The following is a 20876-nucleotide window of genomic DNA, read 5'->3' as shown; positions in this document are numbered from 1 at the left end:
ACTCAACTCGTCGTGTTTGGAGGAAGAAGAATACTGAGTTGCATCCCAAGAACACCACACCTACTGTGAAGCATGGGGGTGGAAACATCATGCTTTGGTGCTGTTTTTCTGCTAAAGGGACAGGACGATTGATCCGTGTTAAGGAAAGAATGAATGGGGCCATGTATCGTGAGATTTTGAGCCAAAACCTCCTTCCATCAGTGAGAGCTTTGAATGGTTGACCAAATACTTATTTTCCACCATAATTTACAAATAAATTATTTAAAATTCCTACAATGTGAATTCCTGGATTTTTTTTCACGTTCTGTCTCTCACAGTTGAAGTGTACCTATGATGAAAATTACAGACCTCTGTCATCATTTTAAGTGGGAGAACTTGCACAATCGGTGGCTGACTAAATACTTTTTGCCCCACTGTATATATATATACACACACACACACATACATATATACATATATATATATTCATAAATACACACACACACTTATGTAAATATACGTACACACATACATATACAAATAAACATATACATACGTGGGTTCCCTCCGGGTACTCCAGCTTCCTCCCACCTCCAAAGACATGCACCTGGGGATAGGTTGATTGGCAACATTCAATTGGCCCTAGTGTGTGAATGTGAGTGTGAATGTTGTCTGTCTATCTGTGTTGGCCCTGTGATGAGATGGCGACTTGTCCAGGGTGTACCCCGGCTACCGCCTGAATGGAGCTGAGATAAGCTCGAGCGACCCCCGCGATCCCAACAGGGACAAGCGGTAGAAAATGGATGGATGGATATATACATACATACATATTTATATATGTGTAAACAGACAGACACACACTTAAAAAAGTGATATGGCCCGATATCACATTTTCATGTCCGAGATCGATACTGCATTGTTGTACAGTACTTTGTACTTAATGTTCAAACTGAAGAGAGACAATAATTTTGCTAAAGATGACTCAAGTTTTGTAATTTGTTATTGCTTTTCATGTACACTTTTTGAATAACATCTAGATTGGTCACAACCCCCAGCAGCAGAAACTTGCATAGAGTCTAAATCAGTGATCCCCAACCTTTTTGTAGCGGCGGACAGGTCAACGCTTGAAAATTTGTCCCACGGACAATCGTGTGCTTACGGACTGTATTAATCTATATTGATATATAATGTATATATTGGGTTTTTATGTTGATTTAATAATAAAACATTTTTATAGTATATATATATATATATATATTTTTTTTTTTTTATTTCTTGTGCGGCCCGGTACCAATTGTTCCGTGGACCGGTACCGGGCCGTGGCTCGGTGGTTGGGGACCACTGGTTTCACTGTTATGCTGATGACACCCAACTCTACATGCCCCTAAAGCTGACCAACACGCCGGATTGTAGTCAGCTGGAGGCGTGTCTTAATGAAATTAAACAATGGATGTCCGCTAACTTTTTGCAACTCAACGCCAAAAAAACGGAAATGCTGATTATTGGTCCCGCTAGACACCGAACTCTATTTAATGATACAACTCTAACATTTGACAACCAATTAAACAAGGCGACACGGTAAAGAATCTGGGTATTATCTTCGACCCAACTCTCTCCTTTGAGTCACACATTAAAAGCGTTACTAAAACGGCATTCTTTCATCTCCGTAATAATCGCTAAAATTCGCTCCATTCTGTCCACTAAAGACGCTGAGATCATTATCCATGCGTTTGTTACGTCTCGCCTCGATTACTGTAACGTATTATTTTCGGGTCTCCCCATGTCTAGCATTAAAAGATTACAGTTGGTACAAACTGCGGCTGCTAGACTTTTGACAAGAACAAGAAAGTTTGATCACATTACGCCTGTACTGGCTCACCTGCACTGGCTTCCTGTGCACTTAAGATGTGACTTTAAGGTTTTACTACTTACGTATAAAATACTACACGGTCTCGCTCCATTCGATCTCGCTGATTGTATTGTACCATATGTCCCGGCAAGAAATCTGCGTTCAAAGGACTCCGGCTTATTAGTGATTCCCAAAGCCCAAAAAAAGTCTGTGGGCTATAGAGCGTTTTCATTTCGAGCTCCAGTACTCTGGAATGCCCTCCCGGTAAAAGTTCGAGATGCCACCTCAGTAGAAGCATTTAAGTCTCACCTTAAAACTCATTTGTATACTCTAGCCTTTAAATGGACTCCCTTTTTAGACCAGTTGATCTGCCGTTTCTTTTCTTTTTCTCCTATGTCCCACTCTCCCTTGGGGAGGGGGTCCGGTCCGATCCGGTGGCCATGTACTGCTCGCCTGTGTATCGGCTGGGGACATCTCTGCGCTGCTGACCCGCCTCCGCTTGGGATGTTTTCCTGCTTGCTCCGCTGTGAACGGGACTCTCGCTGCTGTGTTGGATCCACTTTGGACTGGACTCTTGCGACTGTGTTGGATCCATTATGGATTGAACTTTCACAGTATCATGTTAGACCCGCTCGACATCCATTGCTTTCCTCCTCTCCAAGGTTCTCATAGTCATCATTGTCACTGACGTCCCACTGGGTGTGAGTTTTCCTTGCCCTTATGTGGGCCTACCGAGGCTGTCGTAGTGGTTTGTGCAGCCCTTTGAGACACTGGTGATTTGGGGCTATAAGTAAACATTGATTGATAAAGTATAATGGGCTGTCAAAGTGGACCAACTAATCAGTTTGTGTCCACATCCTGTTATTATCAAGGTGAGAGACATGATTACCTTAACTTACTTAATTTATATACATCCATTGCTTTCCTCCTCTCCAAGGTTCTCATAGTCATCATTATCACCGACGTCCCACTGGGTCTGAGTTTTCCTTGCCCTTATGTGGGCCTACCAAGGATCTCGTAGTGGTTTGTGCAGCCCTTTGAGACACTAGTGATTTAGGGCTATATAAGTAAACATTGATTGATTGATTGATGGTCTAAATGACATTCAATAAGTTGAAACCTTGTCCAGAAGTCTAAATATTATGAATTAATAGTATCTAAAAAAAAATACAAAATTATGAATGATGAATCTGGAGTACCATGAATGTGATATATACATCAATGACAGCAAAAAATTATTAAAAATAATTTTAAAAGTTGCAATTTCAATAATTATAACGCAACATACACATTATCTAGCATATTACGGTAACTTAAACAGTGTAAACCAGAGGTGTCAAACTCTTTCACTGAGGGCCACATCGCAGTTATGTTTGGCCCCAGAGGGCTGCATCTAAAAGGGAATACTATTATTCCACCATTTTTAATGCATTTGATTAGTGGATTTTTTAAAAACTAAAATGTAAAAAATATATGGTAAGTCCAGGGTGTACCCCGCCTTCCGCCCGATTGTAGCTGAGATAGGCGCCAACGCCCCCCGCGACCGGGTACTCCGGCTTCCTCCCACTTCCAAAGACATGCACCTGGGGATAGGTTGATTGGCAACACTAAATTGGCCCTAGTGTGTGAATGTGTCTGTCTATCTGTGTTGGCCCTGCGATGAGGTGGCGACTTGTCCAGGGTGTACCCCGCCTTCCGCCCGATTGTAGCTGAGATAGGCGCCAGCGCCCCCCGCGACCCCAAAAGGGAATAAGCGGTAGAAAATGGATGGATGGAAGTTGCAATAAGTTAATCTCAAAATTTAGTTTATATTACTGTGAATGGAAAAACAGTACTGCTGTTTTTATGGTAAAAAAAAAAAAGCAGCTCAGTTGCCAGAATTTTACTGTAAAATTTACATTTGTTTTTTTTACTGTAAATTAAAACAAATGCCATTTTACAGTAAAATGTTGGCACCTGTGCTGCCAGTTAGTTTGTTAGTTTGTTTGTTTGTACAGAAAATTAAAAACTGTAGACTTTTGGGTGTATTACTGTAAATGCCAAAACGGCACCACAGTTTATTACAGTAAAAAAAAAAAAAAAAAAGTTTTTTTTTCCATTTAAAAAAAATTCTGTAAAAACCACAGTAAATTTCACTAATTTACCATAACATTTATCACTACTTTTGCATTGCACAATTTGATGAAAAACTTCATTTGAAATCATTATTTCTAGTATTTATTTCTATTTAAAAACAGTTTGAATGTTTGATATATTTTATATTTATGCATAGTTAGACAATATTTAAGTTAATATAATTTGTGATTACATGAAGTACATATAATTTTTCTCCCAAAATAGAAAGAAACAATACATTTAGTAAGAAAAGTAACAATACTTTATTGATGCATATTATTTCCAGGCTTTCGAGGGCCAAATGAAATGAAGTGGCTGGTAGAGTGGCATAGCTCGGTTGGTAGAGCTAGCAACTTGAGGGTTCCAGGTTCGATCCCCACTTCCGCCACCCTAGTCACTGCCGTTGTGTCCTTGGGCAAGACACTTTACCCACCTGCTCCCAGTGCCACCCACACTGGTTTAAATGTAATTTAGATACTGGCTTTCACTATGTAAATTGCTTTGAGTCACTAGAGAAAAAGTGCTATATAAATATAATTAATTTCACTTCACTTACCGTATTTCCTTGAATTGCCGCAGGGCATATAGTATGCACCTGCCTTGAATTACTGCCGGGTGAAACTCGCTTCCCAAAATAATTAGCGCATGCTTAGTATTACCGCCTGGTCAAACTTGTGACGTCACGAGTGACACTTCCCCTGTCGTCATTTTCAAAATGGAGGAAGCTGATTTCAATGCCGGTAATTTGAAATCGCATAAAGGGAAGAAGATTAAGAGCTATTCAGTAGGATTTAAGGTCCAAGCTTACATCACACTCAAATTTTTTCTGCATACCTTTGGTAAGTGCCGGAGTGAGAAGAGGTTTTAAAATAATTAGCGCATGCTTACTTTTACCTCATGCCTTTGGTAAGCGCAGGAGTGAGAAGAGGTTTTAAATTAATTAGCGCCCCGGCGGTAATTCAAGGAAATACGGTAAGTCTGTTTTAATTTAGGTGCGTATTTTTGAAGTAATACAAATAAATGGAAATCAAAAAAGTTAATCATTATTTTTTTGTGCAAAATGATCAAAAAATATCAGAACTTTTGGCTTTTTTTTTTTTTTTTTTTTTTACACAATCGAGGTCGCCACAGAGCATGCTGATTCATTCACAGAGCATGATGAATTCTAAGTTAATTATTATACAAACCCCGTTTCCATATGAGTTAAGAAATTGTGTTAGATGTAAATGTAAACGGAATACAATGATTTGCAAATCATTTTCAACCCATATTCAGTTGAATGCGCTACTAAAACAAGATATTTGATGTTCAAACTCATAAACTTTATTTTATTTTGCAAATAATAATTTACTTAGAATTTCATGGCTGCAACACGTGCCAAAGTAATTGGGAAAGGGCATGTTCACCACTGTGTTACATCACCTTTTTGTTTAACAACACTCAATAAACATTTGGAAACTGAGGAAACTAATTGTTGAAGCTTTGAAAGTGGAATTATTTCCCATTCTTGTTTTATGTACAGCTTTAGTCGTTCAACAGTCTGGGGTCTCCTCTGTCGTATTTTACGCTTCATAATGCGCCACACATGTTCGATGGGAGACAGGTCTGGACTGCAGCCGGGCCAGGAAAGTACATGCACTCTTACTACGAAGCCACGCTGTTGTAAAACGTGGCTTGGGATTGTCTCGCTGAAATAAGCAGGAGCGTCCATGAAAACCTTGCTTGGATGACAACATATGTTGTTCCAAAACCTGTGTGGACCTTTCAGCATTAATGGTGCCTTCACAGATGTGTAAGTTACCCATGCCTTGGGCACTAATACACCCCCATACCATCACAGATGCTGGCTTTTGAACTTTGCGCCTATAATAATCCGGATGGTTGTTTTCCCTCTTTGTTCCGGAAGACACCACGTCCACAGTTTCCAAATATAATTTCAAATGTGGACTCATCAGACCACAGAACACCTTTCCACTTTGCATCAGTCCATCATAGATGATCTCGGCCCCAGCGAAGCCGGCAGTGTTTCTGGGTATTGTTGATAAATGGGTTTGGCTTTGCATAGTAGAGTTTTAACTTGCACACACAATTGTAGCGACCAACTGTAGTTACTGACAGTGGTTTTATGAAGTGTTCCTGAGCCCATGGGGGATATCCTTTACACACTGATGTCGGTTTTAGATGCAGTACTACCTGAGGATACAAAGGTCCGTAATATCATTGCTTACGTGCAGTGATTTCTCCAGATTCTCTGAACCTTTCGATGATTTTATGGACCGTAGATGGTAAAATCCCTAAATTCCTTGCAATAGCTCGTTGAGAAATGTTGTTCTAAAACTGTTCGACAATTTGCTTACAAAGTGGTGACCCTCACCCCATCCTTGTTTGTGAATTACTTAGCATCTCATGGAAGCTGCTTTTATACCCAATCATGGCACCCACCTGTTCCCAATTAGCCTGCACACCTGTTGGATGTTCCAAATAAGTGTTTGATGAGCATTCCTCAACTTTATCAGTATTTATTTCCACCTTTCCCAACTTCTTTGTCAAGTGTTGCTGGCATCAAATTCTAAAGTTTTGCAAACAAAAAAAATGTTTATCAGTTTGAACATCAAAAATGTTTTTGTAGCATATTCAGCTGAATATGGGTTGAAAATGATTTGCAAATCATTTTTTTCCTTTTATATTTACATCTAACACAATTTCCCAACTCAAATGGAAACAGGGTTTGTACATGTAGGCCGCCACCGCAGTTGAAATACTTCACACAAGAGTTACACTTTTTCTGTAATTGTTGGTCCGAAGCTAATGAAGATTTTGGCACAATGACTAATAAAAAATGTTTTGGTTCGTTATGTGTATTTTTTTTTAAACGTTTATTGTGCAGTTAGAGTCCCTGCTGCTCACTAAACATTGCAGGATTGTAGCAGCAGAGTGCGCCAAACACAGCTGCAAAATAAACTTTTAACAAAATAAAAGCATGTTTTATTGTATGTTTATGAGCTGGAGTAGGTTTACAATTACATAAAGACATTTTCTTTTGTTTTGTTTTGTTGGAAAAACTAACGACAGTGATTGCATGCACCTGGGCAAAGCAGCACACGACCTTGGTAGCAGTCACAGCACCCATTGCTTAATTGGCCATGCTCTCTTTATCCACAACACTGCCATCTAGTGGGACCCGTAACACAGTTGGGGAATCACTGGTAATGTCTTACTGTTGTGCTCATTTGCTTCTTGTATTATTTTTCCTAATTTAGCAATCATCCCTCGTCTATAACTGTTAATTGGTTCCGGACATCCATCCATCCATTTTCTACCGCGTATTCCCTTTGGGGTCGCAGGTGCCTTTCTAAGCTACAATCGGGCGGAAGGTGGCGTACACCCTAGACAAGTAGCCACCTGATTGCACATGACCTTCATAAATAATAATAATGTGTTATATAATCTTAATAATATGTTGATAGTTAAGAGCATGAAAAACTGTTTACAACCTTCAACATACGAGACCTTTAAACATTAAATATGTCCCTTGTAGTTAATTTTCCCACCTGTTGCTAACCTCTGGCCGAGAAATTGAGAGCCCGGCCAATCTGCCAAAGCACCGTAAATGTTAAAAATAGTCATCTCCACATGCTTATGAGTCATTACTTTTACAATATTGTCTTCTTCGTAACATTGTCTGCGGAGGCGCTGCTTCTATCAGTCGCCATCAGGCCTTTTTCATTTCCTCCTCAGGCGGATATGACTGCAGACGCGTTAAAACCGAGATAAGAAACAGGAAAGAAAAGAAGCCGTGTGGAAAAATCCCCCCCCATCTTTACGTAGCAACCAAACAGCAATGTTGAATAAAAATAGCTTTATTGGTACATGTACCTGCCATGGTCACTCATATATACCAGTTGAACAGGAACTGACAAAAGGCGCTTGCAGCTCCATTATGATTAAATAGTTGGTCTTCACAGCGTTTCGTTTTACAATTATCACTGAAGGCAGCATCGATTCACTGACAGCAAACAAACAAACATGGATGCTTGCAGCAACCGTCCATCCGCCAAGCAGAAATTAATGATTGAATGATTTACTTTTACAGTTGAAGACATTCATCAGACTTCCTGTATCGTCTTTGTTGTGCTCAATATACATTTCATTTGGTTATGGTTTTATTTAGACTAAATGATTCAATTGAAGAAAAAAATATATTTTTTTCTGCTCGGTACTACAATCAAAACATATTTTTGTTATGATTCGGATCATAGTCTGTTTATGTTTTCGAGTCACTTATTTTCAGCACCTTTTGAGTTTGTGTGTTTCAGTTGCCATGACGTCAGATTAAACTCACCTGCCTCTGGTTAGTGTTTGGGACGCTCACCTGTTGCCTGGGCACTAATCAGAGAGCTATTTAGTCTATGCCCTGGCGGTTTTGTTTGCTCCCATGCAACAAGCGTTGCTATCGTTTACGCTCCTAGTCTGTATTTTGGTACTAGCATCTTTTGGCTACCCTTTTGTTTCCCGTGACGTGGGCATGGCGCTGCATATTGTGTCTGCAAATAGAATAAATAATTTCTTCTCACCTGCAAGCCGCTTCCTGGCATCCCTCTGCATCTTGAAAGGACGACCTCCAGCATCCCGATGCCTCACCAGCGTAACAAAAGACCACCAGGCCGAGTGAGGCCAGGGCATAGACTAAATAGCTCTCTGATTAGTGCCCAGGCAACAGGTGAGCGTCCCGAACACTAACCAGAAGCAGGTGATTGTAATCTGCTGTCATGGCAACTGAAACACACAAACTCAAAAGGTGCTGAAAACACAAGTGACTCGAAAATGTAAACAGACTGTTATCCGGGAGGCGGATCATAACAATTTTGACAGAAAATACAAGTCATGCTGTACCTCACCATGGATTAGCTTAAAAAAAAACAACAATTACTAATTACAAGAGTTTAACAGACTCAGTTGTGACATTCTTTCAAGTCTGGGATATCAGCGTACATATTAGGTACATGCAAAACAAAATACAAATACTACCACGATGCTTGCTGTGCTATTAACAGCCACTAGGTTGACATGAAGGCAAGTCGTTGTAAAACTTCCACATAAAAGCTCCAGTGATGGGCATCCTAATCAATTCATCAATTACTCACACCTTGACAGAATTGAGTCCAAATAGGGTGCAGTACTTGGCTGCCACCAGAAGAGGCACTGTTCTATTTTCATCCACAGTGGAACCTGAATTTGTTCTTTAACATGGTTCATAAACCGAAAAGTGAAGCGGAGTTACTTATAAGAATCAATTAATAATTGTTCTAGTCTAGACAAAATTTCCGGTTATTGTGAAACAACTGCACACTTTTTAGATACACACACATTATACACACACACACACATATATATATGTATGTATATATATATATAAATATATATATATATATATATATATATATATATATATATACAAACCCCGTTTCCATGTGAGTTGTGAAATTGTGTTAGATGTAAATATAAACGGAATACAATGATTTGCAAATCATTTTCAACCCATATTCAGTTGAATGTACTACAAAGACAACATATTTGATGTTAAAACTGATAAACATTTTTTTGTTGTTGCAAATAATCATTAACTTTAGAATTTGATGCCAGCAACACGTGACAAAGAAGTTGGGAAAGGTGGCAATAAATACAGATAAAGTTGAGAAATGCTCATCTAACACTTATTTGGAACATCCCACAGGTGAGCAGGCTAATTGGGAACAGGTGGGTGCCATGATTGGGTATAAAAGCAGTTTCCATGAAATGCTAATTAATTCACAAACAAGGATGGGGCGAGGGTCACCACTTTGTAAGCAAATTGTCGAACAGTTTTAGAACAACATTTCTTAACGAGCTATTGTAATGAATTTAGGGATTTTACCATCTTCGGTCCATAAAATCATCAAAAGGTTCAGAGAATTTGGAGAAATCACTGCACGTAAGCGATGATATTACGGACTTTTGTTCCATTAGACGGCGGTACTGCATCAAAAACAGACATCAGTGTGTAAAGGATATCACCACATGGGCTCAGGAACACTTCATAAAACCACTGTCAGTAACTATATTTGGTTGCTACATCTGTAAGTGGAAGTTAAAACTCTGCTATGCAAAGCAAAACCCATTTATCAACAACACCAAGGACCGCCGCTGGCTTTGCTGGGCCCGAGCTCATCTAAGATGGACTGATGCAAGTTGGAAAGGTGTTCTGTGGTCTGACGAGTCCACATTTCAAATTATATTTGGAAACTGTGGACGTGGTGTCCTCCGGAACAAAGAGGAAAATAACCATCCGGATTGTTATAGACGCAAAGTTCTAAAGCCAGCATCTGTGATGGTATGGGGGTGTATTAGTGCCCAAGTCATGGGTAACTTACACATCTGAGAAGGCACCATTAATGCTGAATGGTCCATACAGGTTTTGGAGCAACATATGTTGTCATCCAAGCAACGTTATCATGGACGCCCCTGCTTATTTCAGCAAGACAATGCCAAGCCACGTATTACAACAACGTGGTTTTGTAGTAAAAGAGTGCAGGTGCTTCCCTGGCCCGCCTGCAGTCCAGACCTGTCTCCCATCGAAAATGTGTGGCGCATTATGAAGCGTAAAATACGACAGCAGAGACCCCGGACTGTTGAACGACTGAAGCTCTACATAAAACAAGAATGGGAAAGAATTCCACTTTCAAAGCTTCAACAATTAGTTTCCTCAGTTCCCAAATGTTTATTGAGTGTTGTTAAAAGAAAAGGTGATGTAACACAGTTGTGAACATGCCCTTTTCCAACTACTTTGGCACATGTTGCAGCCATGAAATTCTAAGTTAATTATTATTTGCAAGAAAAAATAAAGTTTATGAGTTTGAACATAAAATGTCATGTTTTTGTAGTGCATTCAACTGAATATGGGTTGAAAAGGATTTGCAAATCATTCTATTCCTTTTATATTTAGTTCTAACACAATTTCCCAACTCATATGGAAACGGGGTTTGTATATATATATATATATATATATATATATATATATATATATATATATATATATATATGTGTGTATGTATATATACATACAGTAAATGTAAACTATATATACAGTATAATTACGGTATATTTAGTATACAAACAGTGTATATATAATATATATGCTGTATATATACTTTTTTTATATATGAGTGTATGTATTTATACTATATATACTGTATATATATACTATTATATATTGTATTTACAGTATATATATATATATATATATATATATATATATATATATATACACACATATATATATATGTATATGTATATATATATACATATACACAATATATGCACATGTAGATGTGTGTGTGTGTATATATATATATATATATCCACACATAAACACAGTATGTATATATACTGTTTGTGTGTGTGTATATATATATATATATATATACACACACACACATTTGTATGTGTGTATGTATATATATAAACACATATATATATATATATATATATATATATATATACACATGTGTATGTGTATATATATGTATATATACATACATATGTGTGTATATATATGTATATATATATATATATATACATACATACATCAATCAATCAATCAATCAATGTTTACTTATATAGCCCTAAATCACATATGTGTGTATATGTGTTTATATATACATACACACACATACAAATGTGTATATATATACACATTTGTATGTGTGTGTATGTATATATAAACACATATATACACACACATGTATATATGTATGTATATATATATATATATATATATTCATGTGTATGTGTATATATATATGTATGTATATATATATATATATACTGTGTCTGTATTTATATATATAGATATATGTGTGTGTGTATACATATATATGTGTATGTTGGTTCTCACACAGAAGCATATTTGGCGTGATGTAAAGGTTCATAAAATTGAGAAGTTGTTGTTCCTGTCCTTTTAGAATTTTCTGATGCCAATTAATCAATAAATTGATCAGTATTTATTTAAATGTCCATCACGAGTGGTGCTACTAAAAATATTTGTTATCACATTACAGTGGATAAACACAGCAGCATGATATCAAATAACAAACATTTCAGTTCACTGTACAGTTTGTGCTTCAACTCAGCGCCACACACCATCACATTTTAGCTTAGCGTATAAAATAAATACAAATATGTTAATAATGCTTCATGTTAGTAACGACTAAACACACCTGACTTTTTACAATCAGCAGTATTGTTTTGTTATTCGAGTAAACGGTCGCGCTAGTTAGTGGTAATGGGTTTTTTGGTCTAAAAAAAATGGGTTCACAAAGGTTGCCGTGATGCGACATTCCTATTGTCAACAAGCTGTCTGGGGGCATATTAATACTATTAAATTGATTAAATAGAAATGATTTCCATGAAGAATGTCACATTTTTGTGCCTCGTAAATTGTGACACAACACAAGCAAGCAAAAACTTTGTTTTTTTAAAATGCGTGTCACTTGTATCGCATTTGTTCATGCCAGTTTGAGCACTACAATTTGGATTTTTTTCAAGTCCGACCCCGACCTCGACCTCTTTTGAATGGGCTCATAAATGCGATATGTATGGATGTAACAATTTACAAATTACATACGGTTAGTATTAGCCTTTCAAATTTTGATTATCATAAAAGCCTGATTGATTACTTTACTTAAAAAAAAATCACAACACTGTGATACTTTTCATCACTTGCACGCTAATCGCTACTCAACAGAAATGCAAGACACATTTGTGTATTTGTCTTTTACAAACTACCCAAATTTTGCCTTTTTTTTCATTAAAAAAAACATTAAGAAGTCAAAACAGTATTTTTGCTGCCAAAGGAAAGTATATTTTATCTGCTTTAGCCGCCAGATGGCAGTGGAGTGTTGAATATCTTAAAATGTGTCTTGAAGCAATTCCAACTTTGACCACAGCGTCAGTTGCTGAGTAGAGTGGCGCTTTCCATAATTTTCAACAAAAGCACATTGCAAAGTGATTAACCGCCCCCTCGTCCTCAAGATCCATCCAGAAAAGGGCCATTTGAAGTACTGTAGACAGGTCACACCCAAATGGGCTAAGTGCCAAAATGTTCCATTGTTTTGGACAGCACGGAAACCAAGACAACAAGAATTGTGGTACGGTTGAAAAATGCACCGTAGAGTTTTCACAAGTACACTGGCAATAGTGTTTCATAGGTTACAAAAAAATTGTGTGTTTTTACAATAACAATAAAGTACGTTGCATAAAAATGGAATAAAGCAAGTTATGATTGATTAGTATATAAGTATACAACTCATTGTATTATTTGTATTTAGTCAAGTGACTTTTTCTTACCTGTTTACGTCCGGTGAACGAAGTGGTGGTCAACCAAACCAACAGTGTGAAAACTATCCCAGTACGCAAGGGGCCCGCTAAAAGCAGATACGAGGAAAAAAATCAAACTATGCAATAGAATTTATCCCTATATTTTATTAAACAAAGTTGTGTCCAGTTATTTTAAGGGTTATCCGTCGGTCGCATTCCCAGTCATTCCACACGACAAAACAGACGAAACCCTGAACAAGCACGGAGGTCTACAACTTCTTTGTGCGAGGCCAGGCCAAGGAAATTGGTGTTTATCAAAATATAACTATAGATCTCAGTGTTGTGGATGTGCTGAAAGCTTCATTTAGGATTGCTGCCTTTGGTAAAAGCTTAACTCTTTTACAACTTGTTGTTCTTTCAGCCAGACCTGGGAGTTTTTTTTCCATACCTGACGGTTTCGCTTTCCTTAGGTTGTCACATGAAGGAAGGCAACTTTTAGCCGAAACCTTCAGGTACAAAAAAAACACGCAGGTCTGGCTAGAAAATTAACAAATCGCATAATTTTTTGAAGACCTAAGGAACTTCTTAGGATTACTTAACTATTTTAGTTTTGCTCATCTTTTGCTTTCTTTTATTTAGACTCGCCGGGCTGGTGTTTTACGAAACACTTGCAGCAAAAATGTGTTTTAAAAAACATAAATAAATTCGAAATATTAAACATTAAAAGTATATCAAACAAGCTTTTAAAGAAGTGATCACTTAAAGGGAACATTATCACCAAACCTATGTAAGCGTCAATAAATACGTTGATGTTGCAGAAAAAAGACCATGTATTTTTTTAACCGATTTCCGAACTCTAAATGGGTGAATTTTGGCGAATTTAACGCCTTTCTGTTTATCGGTCTTGTAGCGATGACGTCAGAACGTGACGTCACCGGGGTAATACACCCGCCATTTTCATTTTCAACACATTACAAACACCGGGTCTCAGCTCTGTTATTTTCCGTTTTTTCGACTATTTTTTGGAACCTTGGAGACATCATGCCTCGTCGGTGTGTTGTCGGAGGGTGTAACAACACTAACAGGGAGGTATTCAAGTTGCACCACTGGCAAGAAATCTGCCGCCAGATCCCATTGAATGTGCCAGAGTGTCTGCACATTTGACCGGCGATGCTAAGACAGACATGGCACAGAGATGTATGGATAACCTGCAGATGCATTTGCAACGATTAAGTCAACGAAATCACAAAGGTGAGTTTTGTTGATGTTGTTGACTTATGTGCTAATCAGACATATTTGGTCGCAGCATGACTGCCAGCTAATCGATGCTAACATCCTACGCTAATCGATGCTAACATGCTATTTACGCTAGCTGTATGTACATTTGAAACTAGATACCCACATTTAATGCGAAACAAGCACTTACCAATCGACATATTTAAGGTACTCCAGTGTCACAAGATGCGAAAGTCCTGATCGTTTGGTCCGCACATTTTACCGGCGATGCTAATAAGGCAGCCATGCTATGGGCCACTTCATTAGGTACACCCATGCTATGGCCGAATAGCGTCAATAGCTATTCGCTCAATAGCTTCAGTTTCTTCTTCAATTTTGTTTTCGCTATCTGCCTCCATACTCTGACCATCTGTTTCAATACATGCGTAATCTGTTGAATCACTTAAGCCGCTGAAATCCGAGTCTGAATCCGAGCTAATGTCGCTATATCTTGCTGTGGTAACCGCCATATTGTTTGTATTCGCAGCACTGTATGACGTCACAGGGAAATGGACAGTCGCATCGCAAATAGCGAAAATCAAGAACTATAAAGCTTTTTTTAGGGATATTCCAGGAGTGTAAAATTTTGAAAATAACTTCGAAAAATAAAACAAGCCACTGGGAACTGATTTTTATTGTTTTTAACCCTTTTGAAATTGTGATAATGTTCCCCTTTAACACTTGTGTTTTTCTCGTCTTTTATTGAAATCTTGCTATCTTTCGCCCTTCTTGATTACCTCTTGAGGAACTCTGAAGAATGTATTATCCTTTCCTCGATTTGAAAAAGTCCAACAGACTAAAACAACACAAGCATAGGACATTTTTCTTTGACAAAGGCAAAATGCCACCCAGAAGACTTTGACAACAGACGCTTGCTTGACCACCACTTCGAGCCAGACGCGACGTCAGGTAAATACAACCAATTGCATTGCTTTAAATAGGAATGTGGCCCCTGCTAAGATGGCCAACACGTATGCATGTCGAGTTACCGTATAGCTACGACTGAGACATACACAAATCGGAGCAGTGTTTTACTTCCGTAAACACACCGCAGCGCATACGACGTCATGTTTTGTACACATTCGCCAATCTTAGAACGCATTTTTCTTTTGTAACTATATCAAAAGATGGGATTAGAAATCATCAGAAAAGGGCGTCGTACCCTTTAGTGTGAACAGAGCCATAACCTATATTTTAGGCCACTATTGTTGTGCGTTTGTATGCAGCTTTTTGCAGTATACACTGAACACAACTGTGCACGGTAAAACCTAAGCATGAAGGAACCATCATGTTTTTCATGAAAAACTGTCAAAAATGTGACAGAGACGTTAGCTTACACACTTTGTACACAAGTGCTTACAGTAATAAACCCTCCTTGACCCAAGATTGCAAACCATCGCCCCTGGACCCCTTAAAAAAAAGACCAAAAAACACAATGATGTAAACAAAAAATAACTGTCCAGCCTTATTCAGACTCCTCGTGTTGCTATTTCTCCTCTGGGACGGCCAGGAAGATCTTCTGGCAGAACATGGTGAAGATTTCTGCGGAGAGACAACTCTTTATTATTATCGCCCTCAAACAAAAACACACTGCAGGCGTCGGGCCCACAGGTGATCTCCACATGTGTGATCTCCAGCTGATGTCCGGAGCACAAATCTCATAACAAAGTGTCATCGATGCCTCGCAGCTCACACCTGCACAAATACGAGCAAATTCCAGAAATGTCTTCACTCACCGAGCATCTTATTGACCACATGCGGTTTCTTCCACTTGTAGCCCAGCAGGTAGGCGGGGATGCCCGTGAGAATGATGCCGCAGCCAATCAGGCACTCAAAGGGAGCCGCCCAAAAGGACACGGCGATCATGAAGATGCAGCCCAGAACAAAAATCACGGGGATGAACAAACACACCTGCACAAACATAACGAAATGCTAAGTGAGTCAATGTGTCTCAATGTATTTTTTCATCCTAGTCAGGCCTGTTGTGAGTCCAATAAACTAACTAAACTTTTAAACAGGGTTAGTACTTTTACATTTCTCAATCGATTCGACCAGAAATGAAGTCAAAATGCTCGTTGCTAATTTTAGTCAACTGCTGGCAAGCTAGTAATGAGCAAAAACAACACAACTTTTAAAATAGTGGTAAAAGATGCAGCAACGCTGGTTGCTAGGAAGACTTGGTAGGGCTCAGCCATAAACGCCCCATTGGCCAATGAAAACAGTTGGGGCGGGGGACAAAACAAGAAGGCGAAAACAACACTTAAGTATTCTGAGACTAGTCCATTAATACATTTCAACACAACCCTGCATTCAATATAAAATACATACTTGAAAAGAAAATTGCTAATTCAGTACATATATTATACATGTTTGTAACATTAGCTCACATTAAAAAATATTAGCATTTTTTTTTAAAGATTGGTTCAATGCTGCCTCTTAACACACATTTTAAGCATCTGGTCTGACAGAGAATAAGAAGATTTAGAAAGGAGGACATCAGTGTTGCCAACATATATTAAACAATTCAGATGCTAGTGACAGGTCAGGAAAATTTTGAGTTATTTGACACTTTTAAAAAGGTCAACATGAAAGCATGTATCGCTGTTCTCACCGAGCACCGGGTCTTAACTTAAAGGCTCTTAAAGATTTACAAGACATGAAGAAAAAGAAATACAAAAAAAGCAACATTTGATAATAATTCAAACCCACAAACCGATCGATTGTAGTTCTGGAGGAAACACTATTAAGATCCAAACAATACAAACACAATTAATAACGAGTGGAAAAAGGATGCAGACCCCCTTATTAAATAAGGAATGTGCGTGTATAACCGTGGAGACACTCATTTACAGCACATCCATGGCATCATTGATGCAGTATGTTGCTGTGTTGTGGAACACGCAGCACACAAATATAATCTGCACCACCTTTTTTGGGGCTATTGGAAGTGCTTTTCTGCCGCGATCAAGACAACAGAACCAAATGTTGTCACGCCGAAAGTGTCCTTTGGGAGATCGCCAGTGATGATGCACTATAATGATCCACTTGCAAGAAAATGCACTGTTGCAACAAGTAATTTTTAAATATAAAAACAATTTTCTAAGTCCTCCAGCAGCTCAAAAATGTCGACATGTCCACTATTATTTATTTCTGACAGTCCAAATATGTCGACACATTCAGAAAGATTTGTCTCTCTCCCTCGTCTGCCGTTACTCTGATCGCCCCTTTCTAAGCACAATGTCCGTACTTTCCATGCTTGCTAAATACAGAATCTAAAACAGCTAATGTAAACACTTTCAGGCTTGATAAAGGCTAAATGATTACATTTGCATCCCCTCATCGCTCTTTTGCTCATTTAAGACATTCAATTCTCTGCACACGAGCTTAGTACATCAGTTTTGCATGCGCTGTCTAAACAACACGGACACCTTAAGTTGATCAGGTCCTGAATATATTATATAGTGCTATCAAATGATACATTTTATAATTAGATGAATCATACTTTTGAATTTGGATTAATCACAGGTTAACCTGCTTGCTTGATTAAAATTAACATAAAAATGACCCCAATATTTGGACTTTAAGGTTTTAGGTTACTTTAATTCACTATGTTTAGTTGCTCAAAACTTGGCGACAGTTTTATCTAATGTCAAGTTAGGGTGTATTTTGAAGATAAATGTTCCAGCCTAGGGCTTCACGGTGGAAGAGGGGTTATTGCGTCTGCCTCACAATACGAAGGACCTGGGTAGTCAGGGTTCAATCCCGGGGTCGAGATATTTCTGTGTGGAGTTTGCATGTTCTCCCCGTGAATGCGTGGGTTCCCTTCGGGTATTCCGGCTTCCTCCACCTTCCAAAGACATGCACCTGGGGATAGGTTGATTGGCAACACTAAATTGGCCCTAGTGTGTGAATGTGAGTGTGAATGTTGTCTGTCTATCTGTGTTGGCCTTTTGATGAGGTGACGACTTGCACAGCGTGTACCCCGCCTTCCGCCCGATTATAGGTGAGATAGGCACCTGCGCCCCTCGCGACCCTAAAGGGAATAAGCGGTAGGAAATGGATGGATGGATGTTCCAGCCGGTGATTGTGTAATAACGCGTACGCCTTCCAGGTAACCATCCATGGTTATGCTAAAAGAGCATGTACAGTCACAATAAACTGCTTGATTAATCTGTGTATATACATGATAATGCAAAACTTGTTTATGATTAAGCAAATGAGTTAAATTTGTTATTTTTCACAGCCCTAATATTATAATAATAAAGAGTAGAGATATATTGTGTTTTAATTATCTAATAACCATATTTTCTTGGCTATAGAGCGCACCCGTATTTAGGTCATGCCGAAATTTTACAAGAAATAAGCATGTTTACATATATTATACCAGTACGAAATATTTTTGGAAATGTTTATTTACATACGTTAATTGTTTCCGAACGGTGCCTGTCACACGGCAAACAAACCATAAGTCATCATAGACCCACTCGCTGCGGAAGCTAGCTCTCCAATTAGCTAAACAGACCCCAAAAAGGAAAAGCGGTAGAAAATTGATGGCTTGATGGATGGAGACTCGGTAACTCCACGGTGAGAATTTGGTGAATTTACAAAACTTAAACAATACAAAAAGAATGTGGTCGTAAGTTAATAATACTAATACTCATAAACGTGTTAGCAAATTCGCTAATGCTAACGACCCCAGCTTGATTACATTAGGATAGCTCATACAAATAGGCATGAAAACACTCCTACAGACATCACACATGGGATGGTTTAGTAAGTATAAATTGTTTCAGTTATATTATAAAACTTACAAATGTTGCATGGAGTGATAAATGAAGAATCCTTCCAAGCTGAAACACTATGGACAAATACTTCCGGTTCAAGGCACCAAACAGGAAGTACATTTTTGAACTTGCAGCGCCTGCAGTGAGCAAACTCGTTCAAAAGATGGCACCATAGCACAAACAATACCACACCTTTTCAGTGTCCCTGTTGATGTAGTATGACAACTATTTGTTGAATACTAAATTTGATGGCCGTTAGCAAAGAAAAATCCATAAACTAGCGGCACCCTTATGTAAGCCACAGGGTTCAAAGCGCGGGAGAAAAAAGTATTGGCTTATAAGTGGGTTCCAATCATGTGACCTAGGGGCACATCCGGGCATTTCTGGGTTTCAGATGATGGTCTAAGCCCCATTAGGCTACTGTTTATTTACCCAAATCAGTGCAGATTTAGGCGTATTTTGAAAGGCTTAGAGGCAAATATAAAAGCAATCATGAAAAAAAATATTTTAAATGGGATGGAGTGGATTCTTACCCTCGTAAAAAAAGTATATGTTTTTAAAGATTTTTAAACCATTTATCATCACCAATAAGTTACTGCTACCTCATTTCACTAGACAGTTATGGAATTGAGAGAAGAAAAGATGGAGGCACATCATGACTTTATATCTGAGGGGTCCACTAATTAAACAATAATCCGTGAAAGACAAAATTGGATTTATTCATGCATCGTTAAGTAACGCATTTGATTGACATAGAGTGCCGTGCTGCTGTGATCATGAAACTGATGAGAAAAAGGATAAGTTTGTTTGCAGTTGATTTCCTGCTACAAATATTAGTCACATCTATAATTCATGTCTGCAGTTGTTTTTTTGATGTGAAGTTCATAGTTTGTCTCATTATTTGGCTGTTGAATTCATCTTTGATAGCGACATCAAGATTCAGTATACGTATGCTGTTGAGCCGACGAGAGATTAAATCATCTAGTTTATTAAATATATTTTCTTGATGCTAACAAATATCACCAGACGCTATAATATGGTCATCAGTCTCGAATAAAGCATTTGGCTTTACTGCACAACAACAACTACGCTTTCAGTTTCTGTTATGAAAACCGAGGAACGACCAACTATCACAAAATGTATCACAAGAACTTAACCTGACGTTAGTTTTTTTGCACAAGCAGGTCCTCATAGTTATATTTAGACATAGCAACCAAAAAAGAACACAAACTAATGTGATCTCTTCTCCTTTTTCTTACTTTTACTTTTAGTTTTGCTATCAAACACTACATAACTCTATTGCAACACAGAAAGTTTCTTAAACAAATCAAATGTTCAAACAAATATTTGACAAAGTGATTGCTGCGGACACAAGTGGGCTGATTGTATTCCACAAGATGATTAAAGTTACATTTTTAAGAGCCATTTCCTTTGACGCACTTTAATTTCCCCTGACTTTATTACCTTTATGAGCCACTTCTTTCGAGACTCTTTGAATACTATTTCCTATCGTTCTATTT

The 20876-nt window shown here is 38.2% G+C and overlaps 1 protein-coding gene and 1 long non-coding RNA gene across 3 annotated transcripts in view; both read right to left on the bottom strand.

Annotated features, from left to right (window-relative positions):
• LOC133554739 (uncharacterized) overlaps nucleotides 1–11157 on the bottom strand; it is a 77995-nt gene extending 66838 nt beyond the window's left edge. The window contains exon 1 of the long non-coding RNA XR_009807195.1: nucleotides 8518–11157. This is a non-coding gene — a long non-coding RNA (uncharacterized LOC133554739). The remainder of the gene's footprint in view (nucleotides 1–8517) is intronic.
• An 802-nt stretch (nucleotides 11158–11959) lies between these two features.
• Nucleotides 11960–20876, bottom strand: part of LOC133554736 (large neutral amino acids transporter small subunit 1-like) — a 28063-nt gene continuing 19146 nt past the window's right edge. For both annotated transcript variants that reach the window (XM_061903827.1, XM_061903828.1), the window contains exons 10-11: nucleotides 16309–16483; nucleotides 11960–16114 (exon numbers count right to left, since the gene is read on the bottom strand). In XM_061903827.1, the coding sequence (XP_061759811.1) occupies nucleotides 16059–16114; nucleotides 16309–16483 (231 nt within the window). In that variant the 3' untranslated portion in view covers nucleotides 11960–16058. The remainder of the gene's footprint in view (nucleotides 16115–16308; nucleotides 16484–20876) is intronic.

This window comes from Nerophis ophidion, linkage group LG06 (assembly GCF_033978795.1).
Source record: "Nerophis ophidion isolate RoL-2023_Sa linkage group LG06, RoL_Noph_v1.0, whole genome shotgun sequence".
Lineage (NCBI taxonomy): Eukaryota > Metazoa > Chordata > Actinopteri > Syngnathiformes > Syngnathidae > Nerophis > Nerophis ophidion.
This window is presented reverse-complemented; position numbering and strand designations above follow the sequence as displayed.